Source organism: Recurvomyces mirabilis (genome assembly GCF_035927965.1).
Source record: "Recurvomyces mirabilis strain CCFEE 5264 chromosome Unknown scaffold_17, whole genome shotgun sequence".
Lineage (NCBI taxonomy): Eukaryota > Fungi > Ascomycota > Dothideomycetes > Mycosphaerellales > Teratosphaeriaceae > Recurvomyces > Recurvomyces mirabilis.
Genome location: NW_027041951.1, coordinates 51,903 through 65,860, shown reverse-complemented (window position 1 = coordinate 65,860; position 13,958 = coordinate 51,903). Strand labels below are relative to the sequence as shown.

The following is a 13,958-nucleotide window of genomic DNA, read 5'->3' as shown; positions in this document are numbered from 1 at the left end:
ACAGCGGCTCGATGCCCATACTCGACTGGCCAGTGGCCTGCTCATACGCACCGCAACACCCAACATGGCGGAACCAGAACGTCGTGATGCTGCTTCTATTCTGCATTATAGCACTCCTCATGACACCCGCCCACTGCATGACCGATGACGAGATCAAGATATTAAAGTAAAGAAATGCCATACCTAACAATATATTATCGCGAGCACGTGAGCAAGAAATATATACTGACAAAAGTGATTGGTTATGTGTAGAGCAGACACCCGCCACCTCTTCTACCACGGATACGACAACTACATGCTCCACGCCTTCCCCGACGACGAACTGAAACCCCTCTCCTGCCAACCCCAGACCCGGAATCGGGACAACCCGGCGGATATCGGGTTGAATGATGTGTTGGGTAATTACAGCGTCACGCTGATTGATTCGTTGTCTACCTTGGCCATCTTGGCTAGTGATGAGGATGAACGACATGCGAAACATGCTTTGATGGAGTTTCAGGGCGGGGTGAGCAAGTTGGTCGACTTGTATGGGGATGGTAGTAAGGATGAGAAGACTGGGGGGAGAGATTGTGGGACTCGAGCATGTGCCTTCCATCTGGATAGTAAGGTCCAGGTGTTTGAGACGAATATCCGCGGTGTAGGTGGCTTACTCAGCGCGCATCTTTTCGCGGTTGGAGATTTACCGATTCGAGGATATGATCCTACACCGGACAAGGATGGCAGGATCAAGTGGAAGGGGTTGAGGTATGATGGACAACTCCTACGACTCGCGCATGATCTGGCTGAGAGGCTACTCCCGGCTTTCGACACACCGACTGGGATGCCCTATCCGAGGGTGAACTTGAGACACGGCATCCCGTTCTATCGCGACTCGGAGGCGGGGGTATGTCGGTTGGATGGTACTTCTTCCGATCCTCGCGAGATCACCGAGACGTGCTCGGCTGGAGCTGGGAGTCTGGTGCTGGAGTTTGCTACGCTGAGTCGGCTAACTGGGGACATGAGATTCGAGGGACTGGCCAAGAGGGCATTCTGGGCTGTGTGGCGGCGGAGAAGTGGGTTGGGGTTAATTGGCGGTGGAATCGATGCCGAGAGTGGCATGTGGACTAGTCCGCCACTCGCAGGTATCGGAGCAGGGATCGACAGTTTCTTCGAGTATGCGCTGAAAAGCCATATCCTGCTCTCCGGCCTCTCACCTCCCGCCACGCCGAACGAAACCACATCAGACGACAACCAACCCAACGACTCCTCCTCCGCCTTCCTCACCGCCTGGCAAGACTCCCACGCCGCGATCAAACGCCACATCTACCGCCCTGCCTCCGTTTCCCAACACCCATACTACGCGCAATCCGACCTCCTCACCGGCGCACCACGCTATACCTGGATCGACAACCTATCAGCCTACTACCCGGGCCTCCTGACCCTAGCCGGCGAACTGGAAGAAGCGATCGAAGCCCACTTAACCTACGCCGCTCTCTGGACCCGCTACGCCGCTTTGCCGGAGAGATGGATGGCGCATAATTCCTTCGTCGACCCCAGTTTTCGCCATTGGGCCGGGCGCCCGGAGTTCGTGGAGAGTACTTGGTATCTTTTCCAGGCTACGCGGGATCCTTGGTTCTTGCATACGGGGGAGATGGTGCTGAGGGATGTGAGACGGAGGTGCTGGGCGAGGTGTGGATGGGCTAGTTTGGCGGATGTGGGGACCGGGGAGCAGATGGATCGGATGGAGAGTTTTTTCTTGGGGGAGACGGTCAAGTATTTGTTTTTGCTTTTTGATGAGGGGCATCCGTTGAATGGGGTGGATGGCGCTGTGGTGTTTTCTACGGAGGGGCATCCGCTTGTTATTCCGAAGAGGGTGAGGAAGGCTGGTAGTGGGGGTGGCGGTGAAGGCGTGCGAGCAGGTCGGTCGACAACGACGACGAAGACCGCATCACGGAATGTGGACGCGGCGACAGCCGAAGCACCGGGACCGCAACAACCACCGGCCCCCACCTGTCCCGCACCCGCACCGCCTATCCCCCTAACCATCAGCAACGTCGCCGCCCGCCCCGACCTCTTCCACGCCGCTTCCCTGGCACAACTCCATCTCGTCCCTATCCACCCTTCCCGCACCCCCCTCAATGCACCACTCCAGGACCCAGCGGACCTCAGCTCCGGACCGGGGACTACACTACAGGATCTCCAGAGTCCGACGAATTATACTTTCTACCCTTGGACATTACCGAGGGATTTGATCCCCGTGAAGGGGAGGAGTAGTCCGATTCGATCGCCGGTTACTTCGACCTTGACGTTTCCGAATTTGGGGACCGTGGGTGCGGCTGAGGGTAGTAGTGGTGGTGGTGGCGGGGTTGGTGGTGATGGGGAAGGGAAAAGTGGTGCGCCGGGGGTCGTGGCGCTGGGAGCGCTGCAGAAGGTACTAGAGGGCGTTTTTGTCAACTCATTGAGTCATGTCCGGCTGAACATGGTGCGGGAGGATAAGCACGTCGCATTGGCTCCGGCTGCTTCTTCGCCTGCGGATGTTGTTGGCGGCGCTGTCGGTACGCCGGGTATGAACAGTGCCCCAGGCTCGGAATTCAGGATCCATGGCATTGCGAACTGGGCGCTTGGCAGGGATGAGAAGGTTTTGGTTGCCCGGGAGGCGTTGGAGAGGGTTAGTCCGGTGGATCCGCATTTTACAAGGGTTAAGGATTTGGAGATGGTGGATTTGGTGGTGGATACGGTGGTCTGGGGAAGAGAGAATACTGAGTGGGGGCCGGATGTGACGGAGGGGGATGGCGTGCTTGATGAAGACGGTGATGTGGAGCTGGAGTGGCCGGATATTGATATTGAGATCGAAGATGCTGGGGTGGAGGGGATGGAGAATGGGACTGTGGACTCGGGACTCTGGACGAGTCTGGAGGCTATGTTCGCTTCCCTTCTCGGCTCGCAACCGACACCGACGCCTCCGTCTTCGGCTAACAAGAACCCTTCCACCAGGCTCGCCCGCGTAGTCATCCCCGCCATCCTTCCCATGGGCGTAGGCGCAGCGCCCTTCCCAGCCTCCCTCGAAAGCGCTAGCGATCCCCTGACCCTACCCGGCGGCAAACTGCCTTTCACCTCAATCTTCTTCCTCGACAGCACACTCTGCGACCACCGACTACCGGCCCATGTCGCGAAGGAGAATACCATTCTCATCCTCCTCCGCGGCGGCTGCGCGTTCAACGATAAATTGGCTAATATCCCCACCTTCGGCCCCGGACCCGAGAGCTTACAACTCGTCATCGTCGTCTCCACACCCGAAAGCCTTTCCGAGGGCGAGAGGGCTGAGGGAGGGAAAGAGGGGTTGATACGGCCGTTGTTGGATCAGGTGCAGAGATCACCGTCGGGATTGGTGAGGAGAGATGGTATTGCTATGGTTATGGTTGAGGGGGATGAGGAGACTGTAAGGGCGTTGAAGGGCGCGGCGAGGAAGATAGGGATGTTTGGGGAAGATGGGGGGTTGGTTGTGGAGGATGGGGAGGGCGTGAGAGGTGGAGGTGTTGGTGGTGAGACGGGATTGGCGGTCAAGAGGAGGTTTTGGTTCGAGAGTATGGGGGTTCCGATTGGGAATTTGATTGTGGTGTGAGGGATGGACAGGATAGGACTCCCGAGGATAGTGAGAGTTGTACAGATGCATAAGATGTGCTGGGGGGATGGTTGCCAGGCGTTTGGTGTTTTGAGATACCCTTGTATATACCACCGACAACTGATACTCTACCTCAGGTCCCCGCTCCCTGGTGTGACCTACTTTGCCACCCTTACATTCTGCTTCGTGACGATCGGAAGCACGCCTGCTCACAACCTCTCAGCAAACCTCATCTCGTCCTTCCCGGCATCGAAGACGGCGACGACATTCTTCAGAAATGCATCACCGAGGAAGTTCCAGCGAGATCCCCTGCTGTGCGTCATTCGTCGCGGGCACGACACTCGAATAACATGTTCCGGCTTCGTCGCACCAGATCATGTCCAGGGCGTGGATGGCGAAGGTATGATTTGCTATTGTGACTCCGAGGGTTGGAGGAGTGGCGTTGCAGGGTACGGTGTAGAAGCCTGTTGTCTCGACCAGAGTCGCCGGGGGGTCAAAAGCGGCGTTTATGTCCCTCGCGGCTTCGAAGGGGAGGAGGTTGAGGTTCTGCCCGCTGTCGACTACGGCTTGGAAACTTGTGGTGTTTGTTACTGTTGTGCCGTAGGGAGTTGTGTAGGTGAGGGATTGAATGCGGAGGGTCCATTCTGTTATTTCGAGGGTGTTGTTCGTGAGGGTTAGCGGGAGGGTGGAGGTTATTTCGACTGGGGTGCTGATGAACAGGCCGTGGGGTACCGGTGGGAGGGTTCCTAGGGTTAGGTAGCCGCCTTTTGGGTGGGGTTTGGTTAGTGGAGATGTGGGGACCATGGTGGTCGTGGAAAATGGGGTGAATGTGCTTACCGAAACCTTGGGCTTGGTCGAAGGGCGTACGTTCTCGTGCTAGATTGATATACGGCTCCATTCCCTCTGCCACCAGGCTCTCGAAGACGGTGGGATACGCTGTTCTATCGTCGAAGAGACTGGCGTTCCCGGCTAGGACCTCGTCGATACTCAGGGTATTTGGGTGCTGGTAGGTGATGGATGGGTAGCCGAAACCTAGGATCCCGACTGCGAAACCATCGAGGACTGCTCCGATGGTGGTATTGGCTACTGCGAATTCTTGGTGTGGGATGCTCAGACTGTCGCGGCGGCTGCCGCAGCCTGGAAAGCTCATGGTGTCGTAGCTGAATGTGCCGATGGTGTCGCCGGCTCCTAGACTCTGGCCGAACCATACACTATCATCGACCTCGAAGCCGTGATCTGTGGCTTTGCCCGGGTAGTTGAAGGTTGTTGATCCGCTAGGACAGCTATCACGGCTCGCTTGAACGGTCGTGCCGTTCGGTGCGAGTTGGAGACATTGCGAATCGGAGCCGAGGACCCAGGCGTCGGCACTGCCAGTGTCGACGGTCATCTGGAACTGTTTGTTGCCTTCTGAGCCGAATTGGACGGCTACATGGTAGCTGAGACCTTAGCCGACGGATGTCAGAGGGAGGTCTGCAGATTTGTGCTCTGAGTGTGATGGCGCGGCTAGAGCGGTGCTTAACAAGCAGTGAAGCGGCGACATTGTTCTCCTGTTTCTGCTTGTACGGGAGGACATTGGGCAAGGATGTCCGATCAAAAAGGTCGACTCGCACAATGAGTGGAACAGCAAGAATGTGTCGTTCGTGTTGAGGTGGTATTTATAAGCCATCGAGGATGCATCTCGTGTCTGTAGCTGTTTGACTCCATCATAGGTAGAAGGATGCCAGTACGATCTGGCGTTCGTATTGATGTAGTGTGCTGTCTCAGCAGCACAAATATCGGCCCCCAAAAGTATCTATACTGAGACGCACTTAGACGGCGCAGCCAATCACATCGCGCCAAGGAATTCAGATAAATAGCCTATGAGGCTTAGCACCGGCTCCAATTACTTGTTCAATCTGCAGCCTTACAATACCGCTTCGCGAAACAGATGACAAAATCTGCGCGGCTTAGCAAGAATGCGAAGACTGACTCGAGTAGGCAGTCATATTGATGGCGTGGATATAAGTATCCTCTCAATGGCTGGCTCGTCTAGTACTGAAATTGTTCTACGCGATACATTCTGCAGACACGATAGCTGAACTCAAGGCAACAGTACTGACCCTCCACCATGCCGGCGAAAGAAGCCTCTAGACCAGGCAGACGTTTCGGGTTATCAAGATCGAAGTCCGGCTGTACTGTCTGCCGACAGCGTCATCTCAAATGTGACGAGGCGAAGCCGTCCTGTCAGCGCTGCACAACCGGCGACTGGACCTGCAGCTACCCACTCCCCTCACCTGACGGGCACACCAATGGTAGACGAGCTCGAGGAAGTCGGACCCCTGGCTCCTCAGACGAGGACGGCAGCGGCTTAAGCTTAATTAGACCCGCAGTTGACATTGGCCTCAGCACCTCAGAGCGCCGAGCTCTTGCTTACTTTACGCAATATGCTGCAGGGGAGATGTACGGGTACCTGGTCTCGGATATCTGGACGTACGTAATTCCACAGCGCTGTATGAGCATACCAGTCATCCGAAATGCGGTAGTGGGGCTGAGCACTATGCACTGGGAGTTCGTGTCATCTCCCGGTTCCGGGTCGTTGTCGGATATGGCAGAGCCTTCACTGGAATCCACGAAAGCATACAACAAGGCCATCTCTTCGTTGAGGCAGTACATAGCCGATTCGGACGCACCCGCAGAAGCCGATGTGTTATTGGTCTGCCTAATCTTGATCTGCTGCGAGCTACTCCGTGGGACCCCCGATCAAGCGACGAAGCATTTGGACATGGGTGCAGCGATTGTCAAGTCATGGTCAGCCGGCCTCTATCGAAGCAGCTCTCAATCCTGTGACATCAAGTCACCAGAGCAGGACGACTTCGATATGCTAAGCAGAGCCTTCATTGCCATGGAAGTACACGCTGTTGCGTTCAACGACGAACGTTTGCCTATCTTGACTGGCCTTGGCTTGCCAGGCGACACCAACGCCATAGAGTCAGCTCATCTCCCTACACAATTCTCAACTATCCAAGACGCGCAATACAGCCTCAACCAGCTCCTCGGCACCGCATTCGCCGCCATGGTTGAGACGGCTCCATACAAGATCAGCTATACGACGAATGTGCCACAAGCGCATATCAGACGACGAGAGCTCCTGCGTGTCATGTGCGACAGATGGCTGTCTGCGATGCTGGAACTGGAATCGGAGCTAGGTGTGTGGTCAGCCAATCCCAACGTAGAGGATCGGAGGCGACAGAAGACCGTGGCAGTACTAAGAGCTCAGCACCTGTCCATCCAATGCTTGCTGGACGAAAATATACAGATCAACCCTTGCGACGAGGAGCACTGTGCCTCGTCTTTTGATGACAACGCGGGACACTTTATTCGCTGGGCCAGCATTGCAACAGATAGTGACATTACTCCAAATGACCCAGCCGCCGGCCATGCTTGGGACAGCGGCGACGGAAAGCGAGCGTTCTCTATCGACCTTGGTCTAGGCCCACCCTTGATACTATTCGCATTCAAGACCACGAATACAGGCTATCAGCAGCAGGCAATCTCATTGCTACGCAGCGACAAGCGCTTGCAGGGCTGGTATGATCTCAAGCACATGACTGCGATAATGCATGAGTTGTCTACCCATCCAGATGCTCCAGAGCCCTGGTCTGAAAACCATTACCCTGGTCGGTTGGAGTCGACCGCAGCAGCTGCGGCGAAGGCAGTGTATGGTCACGATTCGTTCACCATGGGCAGTCTGCAGACTATGAGGTTGCTGCGTCCGGTTTGGCGATCGCTTGACTGCGCGTATATAGATTGCGAGGAAATCGGGGTGTTGTAATCTCTCAAAGGGATTATGTAAAGTAGCGAGATTCATGCTGCACGTGGTAGCTCAGTTAGGAACCAAGTATCTGCTCGCTTGCTGCGCCACGCCAATCTGGCCTTGTTCAACAACGACAGCACTGGCTGGTAGACATTATCCCATCGGGAAAGCCGTATGAAGAATGTTAACTGAGAAAACTCTTCCTTCTCCAGCCCCGGAAACATTAGCTCCAGATGCTCTCCAAGGCGTGAAGTGAGCACACGGCACCACTGCCCATTGTCGTCTGTACGTATAGCGATACTGCAACGAGCATGTTGCAAGGTGCCAGCTTCCAGCCCCATTGGATATTCACAGTTCAGCTGAAACACGTAAAGGTCAGCAATCTCGGCATGCTTGACGTAGGTTGCTGCACTTTGTATCTGTAGACCTTTGTTTGTTATGGCGATGGGAGCCCTGTCGTTGCGCAGTGTCCTGATACCGGCTGAAGTAGCAAAAAGGCTGATATCAGGTGCGAGTATGCCAGACATCAGACCGGCTGGTGGCGAGATATGACGCCATGCGAAGATGGACTCATCATCAACCTGCCGCACGAGTTCTTGTTGGAGTCGTAAGAAGGCCCTAGAGCCCTCGCCATACAGCAGAGGCATATTCACTCCCATGAGACCAAGTAGACTATAAGCCATATCCTCTGGTCTAGTAGTCCTCCGCTTAGAGGCCCAGCTCAGCCTCTCGGCAACACACTTCGTATGTATGATCATGCCAGCCATCAAGCAGCTCTCAGGTATAGCCGTAGCTTTCACGATCACTGGTAGGATCGTCACGTCGCGTTTCCCGCCGATCTCGCGCCAATCGGAAGAATAGAAGATCACGATTCGGGGCGCCAGAAGCTCCTGGAGTGTCCAGCCACGGCGAAACCACTCACTGCGCTCGAATCTCTCCAACATATGCGCCCAGTCCGACGACCAGTGTACGTCTGATAGATAAGCAATGCACTCTGCGGCTTGCGAGTACCAGTCCCACATCGAGTTGATTGCCTCTGACAGCTCGGCACTGCTGCGCTTGTCGATGCAGCAAGTGTCAATCCAGACATACTGATACTTTCGCTCTCTGGTCATCTGACAGCATCTGATGATCTTGGTCCAGCCAGGACAATCTTCTCTCTCTTTGGAAGCAAAGTCGGCATAAGAAACTTCTTCCTTGCCCCATCGATGGCTCAAGATCGCATATCGTGGTGGCGGACGAGTGAAGTCCACGAACTCTAGAGTTTCTGTCTTGAGTAACCGCATCGCGTATTCTAGGAGAGCTACACGACAACAGGATCTAGCGCAAACGCATCGTATGGCCTAGGAGAGCCACAAGGGACTTGTATATGGCGGCGAGATGGCGGCATGTTGCATGAGAGAGCAGCCACGGTACGAAGAGCTAGAAGTGGAACAGTCTTGGCAAATTCACAGTCACATGATCATAACGGCGACGACCAACGTTTGTGTAAAAAGAATGCTTGTGTAAATTACCTATACTAAGCAAGTTTTCCTTGCCACGAGCACTGAATCATAAGAAAAAGGCGACCATCATCATATCTGAGTTAGTCGGCAGCAGCCGCAGAAATCTGGGTGTGATCACGTCCGCTCCACTTCAACTCCGTGTGAACGGTGTTGGTCCACGTGGCCAGTAATTCATCCCCGATCCAGTCCCATTAGCTATCCGTCGCGCTGTAATGTCCTTGGACATCGTTGGCCATCTCACCACATCACAGGTCCAGCAGTCTTCGTCAGCTCCACAGCAGCCTCTTTCAACCTCTCCACAAGATCGACCGGCTTATCTGTCTCTGTAGTCTGCTTCACCTCCTTAGGCACGCTCGCAGGCTCTCGTAGACTTTGGCGTATGCTTTGTGCAGAGCCCAAGGCCGATGGAAAGGTAAAGGTACCTTGTGGAGGAGGGCTAGTGCTCTGGGCAGTGTACCCTTGGTACGTGCCCGCCATAGCAGGGTACCCATGATAAGGTGGGGGCATCGGAGGTGGCGGGTGCTGCATAGCGCCGGTGAAGTCGATGGTGGGGCCACCCAGGATGTGGCCGGGACCGTGAACATGAGCATGAGCATGGGAATGACCTCGACTCCTCGTGCTATAACGCCTCGGTGCCGGCTTATCCTCGCACCATTTCGCCACCGTACTCACAATCTTCTCCTTGTTCGCCTCAAAATGCTTGCTGACGACATCCTTCCAGATCCCATCGCTTGCCGTGACATTCGCGTCTTTCCGATGTCCACCTGGACCTCCCAGCATCCTACCATTGCGGTACGAAGAATCGAACTTGATGCCAGGGCTGAGCCATTCGAGCATAGCGTGCTTGACAGTCATGCTGTAGACACGTCGATTGTAGTCACGACTTCTGTCGCTTCCACGCTCGTTCTCGTAGCTGGGCTCGTTGCAATGTGGTTCGTCGCAGAAGATCATGGCTTGAATACTGACCAGGACTTGCAGTAGTGTCGACTGACCAGGCCGCCAAGGCTCGCCGGACCATGTACCCAGTAGCGATAAGCAGACTTTGCCATCTTCGTAGAGGTTTGGGTTCACACGCACTGTCCCTCCTCCAGTCGTGCGGAAGTACACCTTCGGCGGCTCATTCGGGAAATTTGGACCGGCAAAGACATCAAACTCCCATAGACCGTTCTCGTATGGCGTGTCTTCTGGTCCAGTAATGAGAACCTTCATGATGTCCATACGAGACTCTCCGTAACGAAGATAGATGCCAGGTGGTAGACCAGTCTTGAGACGAGTGATCTCCTTCAGCAGCTCTCGCATACGACCTGGAGCGGTATCTGCCAGCCTGCTGGCATCCTTGCCATATGTGTGAGATGTGATGATAGTGTCATCGGCAATTTCGAGCACTCCGAACTCTCTCGACCATGCGGCGAGATCAACCGTTGATGTCTTCGTGGTCGGCCGAGCAGACTGTGTCTCTGAAGGCGGTGCCAAGGAACCCGCCAGCTCACAGATGCTGTTCGCGATCCACAGGAGACGCTGACCCTCATCGGTGGCGAAGTCCGAGTGGTCTCGCTCAGCTTGCTTCGTGATCATTCGTGCTTGGGTGACGAGGCCATCCATGCAAGACAGCAAGGATGGAGAAGTATCTGTGCTCGACGTTGTCGCAGTGCTCGTGAGATTGCCGACACGCTTTGCACGTTTTGAGACGAACAATGATTGTCTCAAGCTGTGATGAGAAGAGATGATCCTCACAAAGCGTAGCACGATCTCGTACAGACCACCACGACGAGCAGCATCTTCCACGGAGTCGTTACGAAGTAGTTCACCCACTCTATCGAGCAGAGAAGATTGCTGTAGAATCGATATTAGTCCGTCCGGCGGTTGAAGATCGAATGCTGTCACTTCTCGTTTGTCTGTATTCGGAAGGAGAAGCACGAGTACAGCTAGAAGTTGACTCGTGAGTACGTCATCAGCATCTTCGAAGATTGGCGCTGCCGTGCGATGGTTGCGGTTGCGGAAGTATGGGGCGTGCATGTGTGAAGGAGGGTCTGAGAAGTCTAGTTCCGCGTCCTCGGCCAGAATCTTTGCCATGACCTCGTTCTCAAAAGTCTGCTGTTCGTCATGCAACTGCTGTTTTGCGACCTCCTTCAGTTGCGCACTTTCCATGATCTTCGCAGTAGAAGGCTTCGGCGGCGGAGGCGGCATCCCCGGGTATGCACCCCAATACTCTGGAGTCTGCGAGTCCGACCAAACGCCAGGATGTTGTGGGTGGTTAGGGCCATGGAAGGTGACATTTGGCGTGTGTTGTGGACCATAAAAAATCCCAGGGGGCGGTGGTTGAGGATAGTGTGGGACGGTATATGAGTACGGGTAGAAAGGCGAGGTGATAGGGGGCAGAACAGTCGGCGTGTCATGGCTCAGAGGCGGTGGTGGAGCGCTACTGGGGTTGCTTCCAAGAACAAATCCAGATTTCGAAAAGTTAGGGTTGGGTATTGCTGAATGATCACCTAGATTGTTCTGCATCTTTCCGATGATGCTGTGATAGTTCTGGTGTTGTCCAGAGCTCGCTTTGTATTGCTGTAACGAGGCCCACAGCTCCGGTTGATCACGCTCCAGTTCAGCTTTGTATTCTGTGGCTTCGGGGACTGAGATGTCATCATCGTCCTCTGATGGATACTCGTCGAACACACTTCCGAGACCATCATCATACTCCTCCGAGTACTCGTTGCCCCCGTAGCCAACACCCTTAGGATTGCCGCCTCCTCGAGCGTTTTTGCCACCTCCTCGACCGCCTCTGCCATAGTACGATCCTCGACCACGATCTGAACCACGGCCACTCTTCCGATCGTTCTTCTTGACTGGAGTGCTCTCCTTCTTCGCTTTGGGATTCTCATGCTTTGCTGTGCAGTCGTACCCATACAGGAAGAACCATATTAGCATGAATCGCGCCTTGTCGCAGTGCCAAGCCAAAGAAATCCCATCACCTTCTGCGCCGTTCCTCGTTTGTGCGACTTGGCGGCCACATCCGAAGCACGTGTGGGTATTGTGGCACTTGACACACGCGACTCGGAGGCCGATGAGGATGGCGGGATCCACAGACTGCGCTGCATCTACGAGCGCGGAGATAGTCGTAGGCTTGCGTTGGCAGGCGCCAATTTCTTGCGCGAATTGCTTGCTGATGAGTTTGTCGTGATTCGTAGTGAGGCCCGCACCACAAGATGCGCACTGCAAGGAGCAGAAGTGCTTCACGACCTCTCGCGCTGGGGTCATCGTGGTGGGTGTAATACCTGTCATGTCAATAGTCTCGATCGGCTCAGCGATCGAGTGTTGATCTGGTGGAGAGTAGACACCGTTGCTGTGTGGCAGGTCTTGCAGTGGTGGTGTTGGTAGAACTGACGATGGTGGTGATTCGATGTTGTCGGCAAGTCGCATGCGTTTGCGGCTTGTTAAATCATCGAAATCCATGCTGACCAGGCTGACTGTTCGGAGAGGTGTTCCTAGTGACGGTGGAAAGCTCAAGAGATGCTGTGGCGGCGGCCCGCGGGTTGTCTGTCTGATTCACCAACGAAAGCCGAACAAGGAGGGAAGTGATTGTAATGCGACATGCAGCTGCCTGTGGGTACGGCTGAATCAGCCTCTTGGTGGTCGACTGTGCTGCAGAGGTGTTGTCAACAGATGCCCTTTCAGTATCCTAATCTGGCCTCCCTCGGCCACCAGTATTTGCTAGGCAGTGCAGCGCGATCAATCAGACCGCTGTGGGACTGTACGTGAACATCAATATCGCAGTCTCTGTTCATGGGGAAGGAGTATGCAGGTCAAAGGTGTAGCTGCGAGGTCACGCACAAGCTACTCACACATCGCTCACCAGCAGCTTACCAGCTTACATAGTACCTACTTCTGAGGTTGCACCTTGTCACGGGACAGAAAGGATGAGGCGCGAAACAAGGCTGCAATCGATCCAATGACTCGTAGCACTTTCTTTGTGTGTAGCAGTGATAGGTCACATTTCAAGGCAACACCTGCACTGTGCCGTGGGCTCGGGAGGAGTCAGAAACCAGGAGGAGGGGCAAAGTCGTCTAGAAACAGGTCGAAATTGAAGATAGTAGAGACACGCTTATAACGGCAGCCTAAGCATACTAGTAGCTTAGCGATTTTAGTACCTAAGGTCTTATATATAAATAGATAAGTAATATAGATAGTTTACTTATATAGCTAGAATCTCTACTTTACTATATCTAGTCTATTAATATTATTATAATTATTCCTATAATCTTATATACTTTATACTTGCTAATTAATAAGTATAATACTAATTATCTTAATAGAGCTATTATTATTATTATAATAAATTATAAGTATTTTAAAAACTATTACTTATACTTAATAGTAAGTAATTATAGTATATTTATTATATATATTTTGCTAACTTATTTAGATTCTATAATCTAACTACTATAAACTTAACTAGTTTCTAGTATATTACTTCTATAGTATAGAATAGTCTTATCTATAAGATCTATAGTAATTAATCTATACTTAAAAAGAGAGTAAATAATAGTCTTTATAAGTATAATACTATAGCTAGCTATATTATAGAAATAAGTAAAGATCTTCCTATACTAAATCTATATTTATAGTATACTTATAGTAGTACTTTAGCTTCTTAAAGATTCTTAGAGATTATTAGAATAGCGCTTATACTTATTATAAGTATATAGGTAAGTTTAGAGGACGCTATATTATATATTATATAGAACTAGGGACTTCGAGCTGCAAGCTATCCCGTATTTACGAGCAACTTGGTCTGAGCTTCGCTGCGTTGCACCCCTGTCCAACGTCACTACTTACACTCTTAGATTCTCGACTTTTACCTCTTCTTCGCTCTGCAAGCATCAGCCTCGTATCGCACAACCATGGCGACATCAAGCCCAGGCGGGCCACGCGAAATACTCGTAAGGCTGCCACAGGAGCTCCGACATCGCGTCTCATTAACATCAGCTCACATAAGCCAACCACCACCTCCATAACCTTATCGACCCGTAGCAATGTCCCATTGCCAAAAAATGATCTTTCATCA

The 13,958-nt window shown here is 53.1% G+C and overlaps 5 protein-coding genes across 5 annotated transcripts; 2 read left to right on the top strand and 3 right to left on the bottom strand.

Annotated features, from left to right (window-relative positions):
- Positions 1-119: 119 nt before the first annotated feature.
- Positions 120-3,601, top strand: LTS14_006554 (uncharacterized protein; the record flags this gene model as incomplete). Its single annotated transcript, XM_064839250.1, has 2 exons — positions 120-166; positions 253-3,601. 2 exons carry the CDS (start codon positions 120-122, stop codon positions 3,599-3,601), a joined length of 3,396 nt encoding a protein of 1,131 aa, XP_064692992.1.
- A 282-nt stretch (positions 3,602-3,883) lies between these two features.
- On the bottom strand, positions 3,884-4,988 carry LTS14_006553 (uncharacterized protein; the record flags this gene model as incomplete). The annotated part of the gene is made up of 2 exons (XM_064839249.1): positions 3,884-4,245; positions 4,439-4,988. The coding sequence occupies 2 exons, from the start codon at positions 4,986-4,988 to the stop codon at positions 3,884-3,886; spliced, it is 912 nt and encodes a 303-aa protein (XP_064692991.1).
- A 1,149-nt stretch (positions 4,989-6,137) lies between these two features.
- On the top strand, positions 6,138-7,412 carry LTS14_006552 (uncharacterized protein; the record flags this gene model as incomplete). Its single annotated transcript, XM_064839248.1, has 1 exon — positions 6,138-7,412. One exon carries the CDS (start codon positions 6,138-6,140, stop codon positions 7,410-7,412), a length of 1,275 nt encoding a protein of 424 aa, XP_064692990.1.
- A 32-nt stretch (positions 7,413-7,444) lies between these two features.
- On the bottom strand, positions 7,445-8,680 carry LTS14_006551 (uncharacterized protein; the record flags this gene model as incomplete). The annotated part of the gene is made up of 1 exon (XM_064839247.1): positions 7,445-8,680. The coding sequence occupies one exon, from the start codon at positions 8,678-8,680 to the stop codon at positions 7,445-7,447; it is 1,236 nt and encodes a 411-aa protein (XP_064692989.1).
- A 456-nt stretch (positions 8,681-9,136) lies between these two features.
- LTS14_006550 (uncharacterized protein) lies at positions 9,137-12,346 on the bottom strand (the record flags this gene model as incomplete). The annotated part of the gene is made up of 1 exon (XM_064839246.1): positions 9,137-12,346. One exon carries the CDS (start codon positions 12,344-12,346, stop codon positions 9,137-9,139), a length of 3,210 nt encoding a protein of 1,069 aa, XP_064692988.1.
- Positions 12,347-13,958: the final 1,612 nt, after the last annotated feature.